This window comes from Oryzias melastigma, linkage group LG18 (genome assembly GCF_002922805.2).
Source record: "Oryzias melastigma strain HK-1 linkage group LG18, ASM292280v2, whole genome shotgun sequence".
Taxonomy (NCBI): Eukaryota; Metazoa; Chordata; class Actinopteri; order Beloniformes; family Adrianichthyidae; genus Oryzias; species Oryzias melastigma.
In genome coordinates this window covers 21,676,341-21,695,610 of record NC_050529.1, presented here as the reverse complement: position 1 = coordinate 21,695,610, position 19,270 = coordinate 21,676,341, and the positions used below count along the sequence as shown (strand labels likewise).

Here is a 19,270-nt window from a genome sequence, read left to right as displayed (position 1 = left end):
ATATTAGGTTCCTAATAGGCAGGTATTGCTGCAAATAAAGAGTCAGTTTGTATGAAAGAATATTTGTCCGCAGATGTTACATTTCGTAACGTTTTTACCTCAGGTGTGTTTTTGTTGCTGCAGGTACCAGTATCCCACAATGGAGACCATAGCAGAGATGATTCCAGCCGTGCTGCAGTTTTTCAAGTAAGGTTATCAAATTTGAAAGAAAAAGTCCTTCTGGGTCCAGTATCCCTCCATGCTTGGTTTATATGACCCTATGACACATTTCTGTCCATATTCGTCCGTATGCTGATGACACATTTATAGTCCTGTGGGTGACTGGCAAATGAAATAAAAGCTGAGCAGCATCCAGGAACGGTGCGCTGGGGTTTCTGGGAGATGTTGTGGAGTCAGTACTCTGTAGATGGCTCCCGCCGGTGACCAGAGGAGTAGACATAGCACTGACTCCTGACAGTCGCACCCTCAATCTAACATTAGCAATGCAACAAAAATGCCAAGCAAAATTGGAGCTATACAACTGTACAAGTCAGATGTCAGCTAGATGAGGAAAATGAAGACATTCATGGATCTATTAGTAAGTGGATGCATCAGAATGGAACGGAACAGGGAGCTTCTAGATCACAAATAAGCTCTTTTTTAAATAGCATTTATCTCATCTCCTTTTGGTTTACAAGAAATACGCAGAAATGACATTTAAATCTAAATTATCTTCATATACAGTGTGTCATCATCTGAAAAATGCCACATGAACATGTTAAAAAAAGCAAAAACACGATTTTCAGTGGAATGGGTCTTTAAATATAAGAGGAACTCGTGTTTGAAATCTTCAAAAAAACTAACCTATGCCCAACAAATGTGTATCAGTTTATTCTTCCTTTTAAACATAAATCAGATATAAAACTTTATTGACACAAAACAGCAGCTGGTCAGAAGAACAGCTGAGACGTAGAGTGTTGAAAGTAGCTTTTAAAGCCCTCCTACACAAACACAGGGCTTGATATTCATGACAGCACTGTGCCTCATTTATCTAATCAATCTTGATGCTTAAGCAGGTTTTTACAGTTACAACGTTGCTGAAAATATTTGTCAAAGCCTTTGTTTTAACTGTTGTAGATTTCACAGACGTATCTGCTGTTTCATCATCAGCTATGAATGTAAACAGTTGGCCTTGTCTGCAGTAAATGTCATTGTTGTTGCCTGTTGTGCACTACGAACCAGAGCGGAATCTTAAATAAATGTTTATTGATGATAAAAACATCTAGAGTTTTTTTATCAGATTATGAGTGGAGAACCTTCACACCCATAGTTCTGTGTGATTCTGTGTTTTCCAGCTTCCGTACCGTAATCGGAGTGGGAGTGGGGGCTGGAGCCTACGTCCTCTCCAAGTTCACAGTGAGATAATTTTTTTCCTTGAACTGATAACTTGTTAAATTGCTAATCAAACGTGGAGAAGTTGAGTTCAGGTCGGACTTCAGTGATGAAAATAAAACAGATTTTCAGAGATGTCCTTCCATTTATCTGTTATCTTCCACTTGTCTGGGCTTTGGTTTGTGGGGGCAGTAGAGGATGGAGGATTTCCAACCATGAGGATTTCCAAGCCTCCTTGTCCACCTCTTCCAGGAGGACCCTGGAGTGTCTTTAGTCCACAATCTGGCAGATTGTTCTGTTTGTAGAAATGAGTTTGTCCTCACTCTGAATACGATCCAAAGTGGTTTGTTGTGTGTGCAGCTGGCTAACCCTGACGCGGTGGAGGGGCTGGTCCTGGTCAACATTGACACCAACGCTCGGGGTTGGCTGGACTGGGCCGCTCAGAAGGTTTGTCAGCTCATCTTTGCTGTTTCCTTCATGATAGTAGTTTTCTCCATTGATGATTTTTTTCTGATCTGTTCTCGGTGCAGCTCAGCTCAGTGACCTCCTCCCTCACAGAGCAGATTCTGTGTCACCTCTTCAGTCAGGTGCGACTGCTTTCCTTCATTGGTTTTTTCATCCTGTTATCCAAAAAATGACACGTTTTTAAGGCTGGAACTGGAAAGGTTTGAGCATAAGTGTTGCCGGCTGTTGCAGGAGGAGATGTCTTCAAACACAGATGTGGTGCAGTTCCACCGGGACCGCATTAACAAAGCTTCTAACCTGGTCAACATAGAGCTCTTCTGGAAATCCTACAACAGGTGGAGGCTCTTCATCAGAAACTCGATTATTATTATTTTATTGTAGAAACTGAACTAATGTTTTGTTTACCTCCTCAGCCGCAGAGATCTGAGCCTCGACCGTAACTACACCTTCAAGTAACTTCACCTTTCAATAACCTTAAACCTAAATATTTGAATGTAAGTGTTTTGTTCTTAATGATAATTCAATTTCAGGTGTCCCGTCATGCTTGTGGTGGGCGACCAAGCCCCGTATGAGGAGGCTGCTGTAAGTTTTGGCTTTAAAAAAAACAACTTTCACTTTTGGATCTGAGGTTTAGAGATTGACTGTCATTCCCCTCTGTGACCAACAGGTGGAATGCAACAGCAAGCTGGATCCAACAACAACATCCTTCCTGAAGGTGTGACTCCTCCCCTTTGTTTGGAGTAGAGATCAACCAATATGTTTTTTTGTTGTTTTTGTTTTTAAGGGCCAATACTTATACCAATTACTATTAGTCTGGCTGGCTGATAACCGATATTTGGAGCTAATATTCATTTCAAGTAAAGTAATAATCGCATTAAAATTAAAAGTTAACTCCAACAAATAACTTTGTTTATTAAAAAAAAAAAATATGTACATTAAAAAAAGCAAGTAAATAGTTCCTAGAAGTGCAGGGAGTAACATGTTCATCACAATTTTATGTATTTATTTATGTTAAATAAACGATTCCCTGAAAGTTTTTATAGTAAATAAAGTAAAACTTTTAAGTTCAAATAAAAAGGTACATAAATAATTATATAGCTCCTTGAAGTTTTAGCAAGTAAATATAACAAAGTTTTTTATAAAAAATTCAGACAATGTTTTCAATGATATCTCTAAATGTTTTCTACTGTTTGGTTAAGCTGGCAGTTAAAGGGTTAAGCAACAAAAAGTCTCCAACCAAACGCTTCTCCGGGGCTAATAAATTGCAAAGATTTAGCTAAAGAAGTGCCCCCTAGGCATTGATGAGGACGAGTAACTTTAATGTCCGTTCACGTTGGTGCTGACTAGAGGATAGCACTCGTGCTGTTTTTTTTCTCTGTTAGTGGGAATTTTTTTAATGCGCAGTTAAAAGACATTGGACGCATTAAAAGTGACAGCCTTAGTTGCTAGTTTTTACTTTTTTTTTTTTTTGCCCATGAATCGAAGTGTCCTTGGGCAAGACATTGAACCCATATCGTCTGGTGGTCTCAGCACACTATGCGTGGGACTGGATCTACGATCTGTGTGTGAACGTGTGTGCTCATGGGTAAAAGGAATTGTGTCTGTTAAGTGGTACACCACTCACCATGTTGTGTGTGTTTTCACTTTTTTCAACATTTCTTTTGCTTGTTTTTTCCTGCCTGTTTTGTCTTTGCCTGATTGTTGCCCAGTTGTGTCTCCTTGTTCTCTGTTTGTACTATTGTTGATCATCTGTTCCTGCCTTCTGTAATTGTCCCTGTGTGTTGTGTTTGTGTTTCACCTGTGCTGTTCCTTCACAGATGGCTGATGCAGGTGGACTCCCACAGCTCACTCAGGTAATGACATGCTTCAATGTATTTCTAATGTTCAGGCAGGTGTTTCTACTGTTGTTTACTCTGTTTTGTTTGTGCTTATTTCATTTCACTATTCTTAAAATTCGTACAAAAAGCTGAACACTAAAGTAGAAAAAACAGTGAAGAATTCTAGAAACATTCATGTTTCACCATGCCATTTACATCCCTTTACTGTATTTATATCATATATATTTAAGTATTTAATTGAATCAATGCTATTTACACATTTATGATTCACTTATGTAGAATTTAGAAGCACAATAAAATTCATAATAAGACTTCATAATAAGAACCTTTCATACACAATAATTTATTTACAAACTAATGTCCAATAATCTCATTAGGATAAATTGTTAAACTGGATTTTTGTAAATCCTTTTATTTTATACCTCCTTAAATTTTGTTGATGATCTCAAATTAAGGCTTCTTCATTTCAAAAACTGTTTTATAATGTTTTAATGTATACTCTTTATCTTGGTTAACAATATGATGGAGATGTTCAACTGAGTTTCATTAGAAAAAAACTTTGATGAAAAAAGAATTGATAAAATGTTGTTTTTCACCCACAGCCGGCTAAACTGACTGAAGCGTTCAAGTATTTCATTCAAGGCATGGGCTACAGTAAGTTAAGATAATCCTTTTCTCTAAAACTTCTTAAAGGATTTTCTAGATTCTTCAGAAAAAAAATATGAATTTTAAATTTATTACATTTACAATTTATTATTAAAATAACATATTTTTTGGACTGTAAGTCGCAGCAGCGAAAAACATATATTTTTTTCAATTAAGACAAAGTATAAGTCGCACTTTTAAAAAAAAATGTATTTAACAAAATATGCGAACAAGGATGGACATTTTATGTTGAAAGGAAAACCATAACAACAAGAGAGAACAATAAAAGAATGAATATTTGCACGATGACCGTAACAAATTGATGCTTATTTAGCTTCATGAAACATGAACCTAGCATGTTAACACAATGAACAATTATTCAGATAGCCGCAGTATAAATGAAATGCTAACAAGTCAACATAACTCCTTGTCATTTCAAATCACTAAATCGGTTAAATTCTTCATCCTCTAAGTCGCACACCTGAGCCCCCTCTAAAGTATGGAAGGGCGGGAAGGGCAGTTGGCACTCCCCCGCCCTTCCACGAGACGAGCACCCTCTTGTCTCTTCATGGCCCTGCATGGAGAAATGGCATCATCTGACTCAGAGGCAGTCGTAAAAAAAATCCTGATATGCTGAAGAAGATAATCGCGGAGGATAAATATAGTAAAGTACGCTGTTGCTGCGGTACAGTGTTTTGTTCTGAATTAAAAAAAAAAACTCTTTATGTTGAGAAATATTCCAATATTCTCTAATACATTTTTACAAAGCATGATTGAGTGTTTGAGAGTATAGACCGGTAAAAGAAATTCTTCGGCTGCAGGGGTGGGGGTGAGACGGAGACTGAGGGTTCTCCATATTTGCGGATTCGCAGATTCAGTGTATTTGCGAATTTGGCAGTTTTGCGTATTCGGTGTATTCACGGATTCAGCATATTTGGCATGTTTCCGGATTTTGCGTATTCACAGATTCGGCGTATTGGTGGACTCAGCTTATTTGCGGATTCGGTATATTCACAGATTCACCAAATTTTTCGGATTTGGTGAATCCGCGGATTCAGCAAATTCGCGGATTCAGTGTTATTGCAGATGCCTCCGGTCCCTAATAAGTGGGGGAAATACTGTAAACCTTTATGATGACTTTTAAATTATGTTTTGAACATTTTTTTCTTGCTAAGACTTGAACAGACAAAGTTATTAAAGCTTTATTTGTTCTTGCATGAACAAAGAAAGATAAAGCTGCTTGATATGAAGTTTTCTCCATGTCTATGATGCAGTATGATTGCACATCTTCCAGATGATTATTGTCTGTTGTTTATGATCTAACAATGAACTACCTGTTTTGAAGAAACTGATTCATGTTTGATTCTAAAGATCTGTGTTGCACAAACAGACGTGTGACTGATGTTCCTGCACATAGTGAATCTGTTCAATCATTTCTGAATCTAACGGTTTGTTTTCCTGCCTCTCCGCCCCCTCAGTGGCCTCCTCCTGCATGACCCGCCTGTCCCGCTCCCGTACCACCTCCCTGTCCTCCTCCTACTCCATGGACGGCTCCCGCTCTCGCTCGCGCACCCTGTCCCAGGGCTCGCAGGGGGGCCAGATGCCGCCCAGCCCCTCCCAAACCATGGAGGTGTCCTGCTGAAGAGAAACAACCATGAAGCTGGAGAGAGAGAGAAGGGCGGAGACGTGACAGAAATGCAGGAACAAGACAAAACTCCCATCATTCCCCGCAAGAGAAGATCCGCCAGGGAGGCAGAGGGAGGGGGACGAGGAGTCCTTTCAGAGCTGGGGAGTTTCTCTCTGCAGCTTCAGGCTCTCTGGCGTCAGAGCACCTTTGAAGCATCAAGAGAGAAAATAAAAACATGTCTTCCTCCTCCTCCTCTTCCTCCTTCTGTCAGTCAGTGCAGCCCTTTAACTCACACCCAGAGTGTGACCCCCCCCATTAACCAGGATAGTTAGGTTTCTGAAAACAGAGTAGCTGTTGATGCTGACGCGAGTGGAGATGATGATCATTATAACCTAAACGGAAAATGTTCTCTTTATTATATAACAACTTTATTATGACATAGAAAAATAATAGTTAGAATATTTGCATCGACGTGACTTTTCCTTTTTTCTGTCGGTTTTCATTCCACCCTTCACCCGTCTGAACGGGGGCAGAAAATACGACCCATGTGCGGCAGCCATGATCCTGAAGACTCCTCCTTAATGTTGCCAGGTTGTTCATGTCTTCCATTGGCCCCCCCATCTTAGTGAGTGTTGTCAAGGAGGCGGGCGGGAAGCCTGTTTTCCTCCCGTTTGAACTGGGTTTTCTGTGTGTGTGTGTGTTGAAGGTCAGAAGTGTGCCTCAGTTTCCCATCATGCCTCTGCAAACAGCAGGCGCACAGAAAATAGTGCTTCCAGCCCTGCTGGGAGGGGCCACTGTGTCCACCGCTCAGAACCCCCACGCCTGTCGACACTTTCTGAAATATGGAGACATTGCTGTGCGAACACGAAACCTGCGTCAGAAAAAGCCTGGGAGTCACATGATCACAGTAGCCAATCAAGCGTTAGAGTCAAAAATGAGCTCAAGCTTAACTCTTGTTGCTACGTTCACGCTTTTTTCAGTAATTTGGCCACTTCCAATGAAAAGTCTACATAAATTTGCGTTTTCGGGCTTCCGCGTTCAAAACTTTAGCGTTCAAGTGTAGCTAATGTCTACAACTAAAAGTTCAACCAGGTCGAACTTCAGTAGTGACAAATGGATGACATCCCTGTTGACTCACAGAAGGGGCCAACCGTTTGAAAAGGGATCATGGAGGGGGAGGAGCCTAACAACGTCTACGTTTGTTTTTCAAAAAAAATAAATCAATCATCTCCTGATACGATGGTATCTACAATTGCAATGGCGCTAGCAATGAACCACTACCAATTCCTGAGATTTGCTCCGCTTTGACATTTTGTACCAAACCTCATGTGACATGTGCTAGTAAACATCAGAAGAAGAATTGAACGCATGTGTCTACGTAGCTTTAGCACCAAAAAAAGAAAAGGTAGTTTGGCCCACATACCATATCGGGATGGACGAGTGTGGAGCTTCTAATCAGCAACATCTTAAATTGCCATCAACATAAAGAAAAGCAGGACGTTGGCCTGTTCTTTGATTTACTTTAAGTTTTCAACCATTAACTTGACAATTCCAGTAGATTCTGAAGGCTATCCTGTTATTGGTTGAAAAGTTAGAGTATGTTAAAGATTTTGTGTTTAGGCATCATTGATGAAGCCTCAGAAGTTAAAGGGTTCAAATCTTTTCAGTTTTATTGAATAATTAGGTGCTATAGTTCTGATAAAAAGGGCCATAAATCAATGGTACCAGAAGAAAAGTGTTGGCATTGCCCTGTTTCCATAAACCCAGAGAGAATGTATGAGATAATGTGAAAGGGCAACACAATCTCATCCCCAAGTCGTGACTTATTGACGTTTGGTTAAGGACCCTTCTGCCTCATTTTTTGACATTCTGGCTGTTCCCATTAAATGTCTGGGCCATGAATCGGAACTGGTCTAGTACTGAGACGCGGAGCATATTAGTAACCTAACATAGTACCAGCACCCTAACCCGGTACCAGACGCAAACTGAGCCTGGTCTGGTACAGTATCTGGTACCACATCCGGTATTCCGACCAGTGCCAGGTTAGGATACTAGTACTGGCCATGTCCTGAGGACCAGCCCATATGTTGTACTGTTTCCAGTACCGTGTCCAGTACCTCGTCACAAGAGTTGCGGACCCTTGATTTTATGAATAGCCAGTACGTCGAGTTGAGGATACCCAAAACATCAAAAAGTGACGCGGAGGGGTCCCTAACAAATGCGTCAAAATGTGACAACTTGGGAGCTAGAATGTGTTGGACCGTGACACGTGTGTGAGGGAGGGGGTGGAGCATTTGATCCCGGACACGCCTAAATAGCAGCCAATAGATAGGAGGGCTTTGGCCACAAGGGGGAGCCAGAATCATTTTTATTAAAAGCCAACAAAAGTCCCCGGCTGGGACTCGCCAATGACCATGAATCAGCCCTGTCACTGCCACCTTGCCTACGAGTCGGCTGTGCATCAGCGTACTGCCAAAAAACCAAAAGTGGGGTGCCCCTAACACACACCTTCTTTGTCTCAGTGAATCCGACCTTCAGAGGGATGAAGATTTCTTTACAAAGCCTAACACTGCCCTGTTACCAACTAGAGAAACTGTATTTGGACCCTTTTGGTGCCATTTGAACAGATTTTTTAGCATATTTTAAAGCCAAATTTAAGCTTCTTTCTTTAACTCTTCGCAGAGCTGATGTCCCTAAACCTTTGTGAGGAGAGTGAGTGATTTGCAGAGAGGCAGTGGAGGCTTTCGGAGGTTCTCAGTGAGATTACAGAAAGAGTTAAAGCGCGGTGCATGAAACAGTGATAAAGAGGAGCGGGGTGGAAGAGGGCGAGCCTTTTGTCGGAGGGGTGAGCAGGCTGGTGTGATTGAAAATGGTTCATTTTGTCTTCTGTTGTCTGTAAAGTTTTGCTTTGACAACGTTTTTTGTTTCGGTTTCATAACCTCTTTTCTTTTTAAAGTATTTGAAGTGTTAGCCTCCCGTCCCCATGTGCTCACAACTTAGTTAACCGTGTGCTAGTTCCTGTGTAACTTTTATAGCATTAGCAGTTGTAAGGAAAAATAATATAATTAATAAGAGAAAAAGTGAAGAATCAAATTTACTTGTGTGGCATTTCTCTGTGTAACACAATGAACCTCTTAAAGAAACTAAACTAAATATGAATAAAGGTTATGAAGAAGCCTCTGTTTCCTGTCTTTCTTTAGAAATATAAACGTTTACTTCATATTTTGTAACATTAATTTGCCTTCCTCTTCACATTTACACTAAAATCATACATATTTTATAATAAAAAAATATGTTCTGCAGTAAAATGAGACTAGGATTATCTTTTCAGATGTGCAGTTCCTTAAATGGCCACTAGAAGTCGGTGGCAATTCTGTACTACCACATTAAAAGTCGAATTTTACACCAAACATACATATTTAAAGAATGTTTCAAAAACTATTTTGATGACTACATTTTGCTCTTAAAATATGAATAAATTCCCTATATTTAATAACTGCTTTAGATATTTAGGACTTTACAGTAAAGTCCCACTCTGATTCTTTTTTGATCTATTTATAAAAATTCCATTGTGGGTTTTTTATTGTGATTATGCCATTTTTGAGGCAAAAATATATTCAAAAAAATGTGTGATTAGAAATTCAACTCTGAGTTGTGGGCATGGAGTCAGCCTGCCCTTGCTTCCCGACATCCTACTCTTTACTAACTTTAAATATGCTCTCCCACTAGCTTACAGCCCCTCACAACCACAATCCAACAAAAATGGTGACTAATATTGGAGCTATAAAATTACTGTTGTTCAGTCTCTGGACTCAGAGTCGTCGTTCCTTGGGGGTCCGTTTGCAAACCAGGTGACTAAAGGTCACGCATTTCACACCTGGGCAGGTGCAGTGACGGTCTCTGTGAAAGCTCTCCCTGTTTGAATGAGTTTGTCAGAGAAACTACAAAGACAGCTGTGACCCACAAAGCTTTAAAAGTACTCTAATCATAAACAGAGTTTACAGAAGATCAAACATTTTACTAAAACATATCAATCTAAAGTTGACTTTTGGGGTTGCAGGAGCCTATCCCAGAAACAGTTAAGTGAAGGGGGGGGTTACACCCTGAGCAGGTCACCAGTTTACTGTATTGCAAGACCAGACACACATTTGCACACCTGGGGACGATTTTAGAATCACCAATTGACCTACGAAGAATGTTTTGGGTCCTTGGAGAACTCCATACGGATCTGGACCAGACCCATCTCGCTCTGAGGTGAACGTTTTCTTCTGCCAGAAAGGAGGGGTTAAGGAGTGGCTCTGGAGCCTCAAGTTGCTTATAGATGGAGAGCTATACAAGTTAGAGAGAATTAAGTCAAGTTATTTTAAAAAAAATTCCCAGATTGTTCAAGAATCTCTCTATTTGTAACTCTTACAGAAGTGGATGATTGACTGTGTCGCCCCCTGCTGGAAGCTGTTTGGATGAAAGTTTGAGATAAAATGTTGCAAAATGTTTTGTTTTTATAGCTCAGTTTTTCTTAAATGTATCATCCGATCACAAGAATGGCAAACACATTGTTTTTCATATTTTATAGATTTTTATAGATTTTATTTTAAGTGTTGAAATTCATTATTTTGTTTTTGCTGAGTTTACATCCTGATGTGACTGACACCACCATCAGAAGGATTTCTGCATTCTCCGTTATCACTGTGACAATGCAGGATTTTCCATTAGACACTTTGAAAAATCACATAAAGGACACAATCATTTATTACTGCTATTGTTCAGGTAACTTTCACCTGATGCGTCAGCGCCCGGGTCTTTGTGAGCGCTCACATACAGAAGAAGAGAAAACAGACATGATTCACTCCGATGCAGCGTCTCCATCTTCTGTCTTCACACACCTGGACTAGTTATGCAACTAGTTAACCTATTCACACGATTTGGCTCATTTCAAAAGTGATAGACAGACAAATATGTGAACCGACAAAAGAACAAAGCAATTGAAATATTGAAAGATTACAGCAGAAAACTGTATCTACAACACAATGTTTAAAAACAGCATTTCTTATTATAGTTTTATTCAAATATCTGTTGAATCTTAGAAGAAGGAACCTGCCCACCCCCACCACCACCACCACACAGCCCGGTTCTGCAGGATAAGACAACCGGTCTGTCTGCATAGAGATGACGAGAGTCCGCCTCACCATCAAGCTCAGCTGGTTACTGCAAAAACGGAAATACACAGACCTTCAAAATAAAAGGGCTCAAGCAAAAGACCAGAGAAGTTTAGTTTTATTTTGTCAGATATACATTTGTGTTGATGAATGATCAATTTGATTTATTAAACTACTGACAAAAAAAGATGAATTTATTCATTATTTAAAATATTTAGAATAGTTTATTTCGCTTTTCATATTGGAAATCCTTGTTTTTAATTTGTTGTCATCATCACCATGGAAACATAGAATATATTATATACGCTCTTTGTAGATCTATGACAGGGGTGTCCAAAAGTTTGTGCAAAAAAATTGGCGAGGTGAATATCTGTGATCAGTCTGCATTCTTTACATTTAATGTAAGTTAAAAAAAAAAACATTTTAAAAATTAATTAATTATAAAAATGGGATACTTTTCTTTACTTCATGTAGGACAAACATAAATGTAAATACTTTTTTCACCCAAATAACTGTGAATTATTGATTAGACTAGAAAAAAATAAAGAAAGCTTTTTTTTTCAATATGAAATATAAATTATTACATATCATTCATTAGCACTCACAATTCTAAATATACATTTCGTGAGCAGGAAAATACTTAATATTTGATCTTATTTTGATCACGGAAATAAATAAATCTGTTCTTTTTCTTTGATCTTTAAATCTCTGAAGGTCAAGCAGCTACAGGTTGTAGCAACAGGTTTAAAACAGGTGGTAAGTTAGCCAATCAAAACCATACAATCGTACACAGAAAATACTCTGGGCTGCATGTTATTGATTTTATGACAGGAATTTGAGGATTGGTAGAACTCGACCCACATCCAGACTTTGGACATGCCTCTTCTATGAGATAAACCTTGAGCAGAGCTGTTTAATGACTCTTCACTGAACAGATTCACATATTATAATAACAAATTAAATATATGCAAACATCCTGCCTGCCCAAAAACAGACAGATAGATATGCTCCCTTCAATCTAGAAAGAAACAAAATTAAAGGAATCGATGGGAAATTACATTTCTATTCTAGTTTTTTTTTTTTTTTTAGCAATAATTGGTCTGTAGGTTTATCTATATCTGGGATATAAACAGAGCAGAACCACTCAAACGGAATCTTGAAGAAGATGCTTTTATTTTGAAAGGCTCCTAAGCAGGAAAATCATATGAAGGCGTGTCTACCTTGACACAAGTGAGAGCTACAGCTGGTTAATCAGAAAGGTGTTCACCACCTGAGCGCGCATAGATGGTTCCAACCAGCGCAGTCTGACAGATAATCTGGATTATTTCCACTAAAGTGAATTTAGTTCCGTAATCTGGTCCGAGATGAAGGGAGAGGCGGCTGAGGTGAGTCCTGAGGCCTTTATTCCCAAATTGACTGATGTCAAACCTTCAGGTCTGATGGTTTGTCCTGATTTAAATGTTTCAGGGAGACGTGGATGGAAGTGCAGACGTGGAATCCACAGAGAGGAGACCTGTGAGTGTGTGCAAGCAATTTAATCTCCAACTGAACCCAGTTAATATCACCATTTAGGGTTTTCGTTTTTCTTCCAAAAATATTGAAAAATTATTTGTGTGAGGTAATTTTGAAGTTCCTAACCAACTTTCATTTTCATTTTTACAAACTAAAAGATTAAATAAAATGTAAAAAGTGGTTTGATGATCATTTGTGGGCAAACAGGAAGTCAAGTTTGCAAATTAAGATTAAAATATGTTGTTGATTTATTGGCACTAAAACGAATCATGATTCAGACAACTGGAATTCAAATAATGAGGGTTACTTGTGACAATAACAAGGAAATCCTTTAGGCGGTTGACCTCTGCACTCCTAAATTCCCATTTGTCTTATTAATCAAAGACAAAAACAGTTTCTTTTCAATACCAGTTTCTGTTTTTCTCCTTAGAGTGCCGTGAAACTGCAGAACATGCTGCTGAAGGCTTCCTACAACCCCTTCCAGAGCAACAGCGTGAGTCAGCTCCAATGATAAAGACAAAGAGGATTCTGGACCTAATGGGTTATTCAAATGTGTTTAAGAAAAATAAAGAGAAGAATTATGGGAAATGTCAGAATCACAGAAAGTTAAATGATTCAACAGTTTGGTTTTTTGGGGTTAATTTTTGCATTTTTTGAGCATTTTTTGTAGTATGTCAGAGTGTCTTTATTTCTTTGGGTCAAAAGTTACACGGGATTCAGGTGTTTCTGCACTAAATGATGATCAAGCAGATTTTAAGATTTTCTCTTACATTAGTTTATCTCTTTTTCAGTTTCTGGACTCAGAATCATCAGACATTGGGGGTCCGTTTGCAAACCAGGTGAGTAAAGGTCACGCTGTTCACACCTGGGCAGGTGCAGTGAGGGTCTCTGTGAAAGCTCTCTTAGTTTGAATGAGTTTGTCAGAGAAGCTCCAAAGACAGCTGTGACCCACAAGAATGTAGCCTGAATCTGATCGATTGATCTCATTCTGGTGCACCAGAACCAGTTTGGAGCCCAAATGACTTCATAATCCTACATTTGTTTATAATTCACTTTGACATTCAGCAATCTGGTCTCATCCGAGCAGACTGGATCAGATTGTTCGGATTCAGAGCAGAGAGAAAGGAAAATGGTCATTTGGGGTTCAGGAGCATGAAATGTTTTCTGGGAGTTTGGCACAAACAGGAAGAACTGCCATTAAAAAAACAAAACAAAACATAGTTTTCATTCCTGTGGAACAGCACATGTGACTGCAGTTAAAAACAGGACTTCCCACATTCCACCCGCAGGTATTTTAGTCTCACGGATGGGGAGCGTTCCCCTCAGCCAGCTTTTACTTTGAAACCCAGCGAAGAAACATGGCGTGTGTGATGATTCATGGACGTCATCCACGGCTTTAGTCTGCAAACAATGCTGAAGTAGCTTTTGGATAAAGTTGCTATTATTGACCAGATGTCAGAGTTCAGGTGTGTCCGTTTTTGTGCGGGCGCGGGTTCACTGTGTTTGAATGTGTGTCTCCTAAGCTACGTTCACACTGGGCATGTGGCGGACTAAATGCTCATAGCCCACGCTGTTTACACTGGAAAAGCAGGGAGGGGCTTCTTATTTTCTTCTGTTTGCTAGTGCTCCGCTCAGTGCACCGACGGTTGGAAAAGTCATGGAGCAAAATGTCAAAGCATTGAAAATTTTGTGAATCTTGCTCAGAGTTTTTCTTTCATATCTCTTCTGTAACATACAAAAGATTTGATGTCATGGCTCAAGCTGCAATTGTTCATTTGTGCTCCATGATCAATTTCCAAACGGTAATTTGCGGATCAAAAAGGACACCATCCAAACTTCACCACTAAAACCAAGTCCCTGATTGTATGAAGTGACTTTTGTGCCTCCACATTGTAAGTAAAAGTCAAATTGTGAGATCAAAACTTCCTAAATTGCAACCAAAATGGGAAGTTTTAAGAATAAAACTTCATAATTTATAAATTAAATATTAAATATTTGCTTTCAAAAACTTATTTTTGCTTTCAAAATATATTTTTTGCTTTTAAACATTTTTTTGCTGACAATCTTTTTTCTTTTCCTTTTTGCTTTCAAGAAGTATTTTTGCGTTTGCAACACAAATGTTTTCAGATGTGTTGTCTCTCAACTCGCTTTCTCTCCGTCTTTGATTTTGTGTTCATAAGTTTCACGTTTGTGTGACATATGAGCCATCAACCAGTCTGCTAATTGGTCTAGATTCCATCCAATCAAAAGGCCATATTTATCCAACATGGTGTCTGCTACCAAGGCTCAAATGCAGAACTGATGAAACGTTGATCTGAATGGCCATGCGTTTTGTACATAGACCTCAAACCGGTCATGAATCTTGCATTGCTGTGTGTGAACGTGGAAATGCCCAAACACGCTTCACTTGCGTTTGTGTTGACTTTTCATTTAAAGTGGCTACTTGTACCCCCTTTGCCGTTTTTCTCTTCAGTTTCTTCTGAGGTACATAAGGTTGTTAATATTCCTGTTGTCTTGACTCTTCCAGAATGAAGAGCAGGAGGATCTCTGGCCTCAGGTGTGTTCTTGGACTTGGATCTTTTTGTTGCACAAGTTCCCTCCCTTTGCCTCACTTTCCTCTCTTTCTGACAGAACAGAGTCTCTGCTCGAAGCAATCCTTTCTACGCATACTACCTGGTATGTTCAGAAAACACGCTTGAAGTTGATTATAAACTTGGCTTTTATTGATGAATTGATTTTATTGTTGTTCTTTCAGGAATCGAGAAGTCAAAATCCTCTGGAGGACAAGAACAAGAGGATAATGTCAGATGGCAAGAACCCTGACAAAAATCTTTTCCTTCGCTCTCCTCTGGACCTTCCGTCTGAACTTAAGACTCCAAACGGAGTGCCGCTTCCAGAACCTTTCAGCAGCTCTCAAGCTTTCAATCAGGAAGACCACACTTCCCCGTTAAGTTCTTTGGGGAACGGCACAAGCGCCACAGATGGTTTTGTTGATGGGCTTTTGAAATCATCAGACCATTCGAGCTCAAATTCAGCTCAGGCACAGAACTTGTCCAATTCCTGGGACGCAGAAAGCTCAGACGTGGTCAGAAATACACATTATGGTGCTTTTAAAGAAAATGATTTTATCCAAACAGAACAACACTATCAGGACAGCCTGTTTGAACCTCCCAAAGCCTTTGAGGATCCTTTTGAATCTCCTTCGAACACAGGATATGATCTGTTCCAGTCTCCTCAAGCAGCACCAGTAAACCCATTTTACACCTCAGATGCTCAAAAAGACAATGGATTTGAAGCAGATCCAAATGAGGATCTCTTTAAGACTAAGGAGGTTCAGAGTAAAGAGAAGCAGTTGTTGAGGTCGACTTTGAAAGAAAATGTAGACATGTTTCCATCTACATCCACAAATCCAGACGATATGTTTCCAAGTCCGCTTTCAAGAAACTTGTTCCAAGACTTTAGCTCAGATGAGCCACTCAACCACACACCTTCCAAACCACAGAGTCTTCAGAGGGATGCACTGGATGACATCTTTCTTCCATACCCATCTGAAGATAAGGAGAACAGGAACACATTTGCCACTGCCTCATCTGAAGGCCCTTCACCTTTAACCCACAGTATAACAAGGGTACCACCACCTCTGCCTAAGAAAGTACCTCCCCCACTTCTGCCAAAACCTCTCCAGAGGCCAAACAAGCTTGTCTTAACAACTCCTCAGGGGACCAAACTTGATGTTCTCAAGTCAACTCCCCTGCTTCAGCCCAGGAGTCTGTCACCCAGCCCCTCATCAGCAGAAATGACTCATGTATGTAGTGGCTTTGAGGATGCCTTGGTAGTTTGTCAATAAAGTTTCAATTTTATTCATGTGACCTTCTCAAATCTGCAGGTGTCGACTGTCAAACGTCCACCCAAACCGCTCCCTCGGTCCAAACCTCCCATGCCAGAAAAACCACCACGACCAGACAAACCCCCATCGCCGGTGACCTCTGTGAGTTCAGAACACTCTTGCTAATAGTCTTCATCACTTCCACTTCAGTATGGCTAGGTTTGGCCACTAAATGCGCTTTTGAACTTTCAGGTCAATTCAGAACCAGAGCCACCAACGCAGCTTCTTAGGAGGGCTTTCAAGTCCGTTCGAAAACCAAGCTTTTCTCGCAGAGCTCAAACTCCGGTAAGGATGAGCTTCAGACCCATGAAGAGACAGTGAGCTGCCTCTGTTGATGCCCTGTGCATCATCTTTCACTGTCAAGGATTTTACAGGAGTGTAAGAAACGGCAAATTAAAACAATTGAAAACATCAAGGTCAGAAGTTTGTACCCAAGTTTGAGCTCCATGATGTTCCTCTGGGTTGTGACCCAAAGTTCCTCCTGCAGATCTCTGGGATCTGATCATTTCTAATGCCCCACACCATGGACTGTAAATCAACACAAGCTCCATCAATTCTATATTTAGATGATGCATGGTGTAAACATACCAAAACAAGGGTGATGTGGTCAGTTCTTCTGGTTCTGGTCCAAACGAAGCAAAACATTAATCAGGGTTAAAATTGCCTGTTTCTTGATAGTCTAGTCCCAGTTCAAGTTCTTTGTTTGCTGGAAAACAATCTAAAGTTGGATATATTCAGTTTTATAGTAAGAGGAAGCCGTTCCAACATCTCCTGCCTAAACCACAAGTGTCTGTCTAATCCAACTCTTTCTTTGAAGACCAGAATGAAGACTTTTTGGTTACTGCTGGAGATATAGATTGGCCTCTCAGTCTTCAATCTATCACTGTTGAACAGAAGGAAGCTTAACTACTTCGAAGTATTCGGGTGACTGTGATGTTTTACTACAAAAATCAAAGAGTGTCATCTGCATAACTGATGTATCAAACAATTCTACATGATGTGAACCATGTATAAATCAAATGGCAGAAGTCCAAGCACCAATCCTTAAGGAACTCCTTATGACATGAAGACATTATTCATGCCTTCCATGTAAAATCTGATCTATCTTTGAAGTGTTTATGATATCGTAGCTACTTTTTCTCTCTGTTAAAAAGATTGTTGAAAAATGTCTTTAATCAAAACTGAACATGAAAATAAGGTCTTATTTTTACTTTCACAGGAGACAAAACCAGTGGATCCTAAGGACTACGTGGTGTTTGATGACATCCTGTTGATTGGCGAAGTGGGTGCTAACCATCAAAATAATCTAAGACTGCTTGCATGTTTGTGTTTTTAGTAGTTTAATGATGGACCCTGACATACAACGGCAAAAACTCTGATAGTTTGAAGACGGACTGTAAAATCATTGGATATTTTTGGATTAAAACTTTGATTTTGAACACAGGAAAAGTGTGTGGAAGACTGGCCTGAGGACTCTCCGGAGCTTGATCCTGATTGGAAACCGGTATTATAGCACTTTATCTTTAATTTTCCAGCATTACTCTGTTAAAGACTGTTCACACGATCTGATGCATTTCCCCTAATAGACTGGAAAACTGAAACTTCGAAGAGATACGCTGAAGGTAAGACAACCGTATTTTCCTAGTTCATTGCTGATGAATCAAGCTATGTTTATACCTCCCTTGGCAACGTGCATTTAAGCGACCAATTCTGATGAAAAGTTTATGTAAACGCATGTATTTTTGAATATCTGCGTCTTCGTTCAAAACTGCTCACATTCACATGTTTCTATGACCGTTTTCAGGTTCTATGTACTACTGAACATGCGTTGCAAGTTAGACCAGGTCCAACTTTGACCCATAAGGGACCCTGATTTGGTAGGAACGTATGGATGGCATCCCTTTTAAATTTTGGATGTGCCAACCATTTGAAAACTTATCAAAGAGGATACATTAATAATTTAGATTTATGCTCGATTTGAATCTTATGACACAAAGTCTTTCATATATCAGAATAGAGCTATGAAAGAAATAGCTTGGAGCAACATTTGAACCACTTTGACACTTCGTAACAAGCCTTTTCCAATTGTAGGTGGCAGACATGATCTAGTAAAAAGTAGTATGGCTTTTTATCATTGAATAGATACCCTTGATATTTTAGGCCATTTTAAGCCAAACTATTGATACCCCAAAGTACAACTAGTTAAATAGTGATACCCAAAAGTGTGAAGTAGTTAACTAGTAAGGTCTTAAAATGGGCACTAGTTTACTAGTGGGCCCCATTTTTGCTTACTAGTTAACTAGTCACATGCAAATATTCTACAAGTTCACTAGTAAGGGTCCTGTAAAGCTCACTGGTTAACTAGTGCGAGCAAAATATCGCACTAGTTTACTAGCGACATGCAAATTGTGATCTAGTTGAGTAGTGAGACGTATGTAAGTCTTTCTAGTTAACCAGTGAGAGAAAAAAATCGCTAGTTCACTAGTGCAGTGCAAAAAGCCCACTAGTTAACTAGTGAGCACCATACTTTCTTACTAGTGCACTCTTAAGCCACTTTCAGCTATTTAACTAGTGTTTCAGATGCTAATATGGAGCAGTGACGTCATACAGAAATACTCATCCCATTGGCTCTGAAAAAAAGCTCCAACCCACTCAAACCACGGTTAACCTTTCAGTCCCAGTGTGCTTTTACTCTTGATTGATGGCTTTTACTTGCCATACAGTAGCAAAAGAAGAAGCTCCTCCCAGCTTTCTCAGTGTGAAAGTTATT

At 39.6% G+C, this 19,270-nt stretch overlaps 2 protein-coding genes across 3 annotated transcripts in view; both read left to right on the top strand.

The window, feature by feature from the left end:
- ndrg2 (NDRG family member 2) overlaps window positions 1-9,123 on the top strand; it is a gene marked incomplete at its 5' end in the record, with an annotated part of 39,709 nt that extends 30,586 nt beyond the window's left edge. The window contains 11 exon segments of one of the 2 annotated variants that reach the window (XM_024287898.1): window positions 124-186; window positions 1,335-1,395; window positions 1,732-1,818; window positions 1,902-1,958; window positions 2,068-2,171; window positions 2,250-2,288; window positions 2,367-2,418; window positions 2,504-2,551; window positions 3,654-3,689; window positions 4,277-4,328; window positions 5,798-9,123. In XM_024287898.1, coding sequence (XP_024143666.1) covers window positions 124-186; window positions 1,335-1,395; window positions 1,732-1,818; window positions 1,902-1,958; window positions 2,068-2,171; window positions 2,250-2,288; window positions 2,367-2,418; window positions 2,504-2,551; window positions 3,654-3,689; window positions 4,277-4,328; window positions 5,798-5,961 — 763 coding nt within the window. In that variant the 3' untranslated portion in view covers window positions 5,962-9,123. 2 annotated transcript variants of the gene reach the window in all.
- Window positions 9,124-12,137: 3,014 nt separating this feature from the next.
- LOC112156477 (muscle M-line assembly protein unc-89) overlaps window positions 12,138-19,270 on the top strand; it is a gene marked incomplete in the record, with an annotated part of 21,827 nt that continues 14,694 nt past the window's right edge. Inside the window, 11 exon segments of the mRNA XM_024288777.2 lie at window positions 12,138-12,487; window positions 12,570-12,617; window positions 13,045-13,107; window positions 13,406-13,453; window positions 15,142-15,171; window positions 15,246-15,290; window positions 15,370-16,419; window positions 16,501-16,602; window positions 16,693-16,785; window positions 17,720-17,782; window positions 17,945-18,004. Coding sequence (XP_024144545.1) covers window positions 12,467-12,487; window positions 12,570-12,617; window positions 13,045-13,107; window positions 13,406-13,453; window positions 15,142-15,171; window positions 15,246-15,290; window positions 15,370-16,419; window positions 16,501-16,602; window positions 16,693-16,785; window positions 17,720-17,782; window positions 17,945-18,004 — 1,623 coding nt within the window.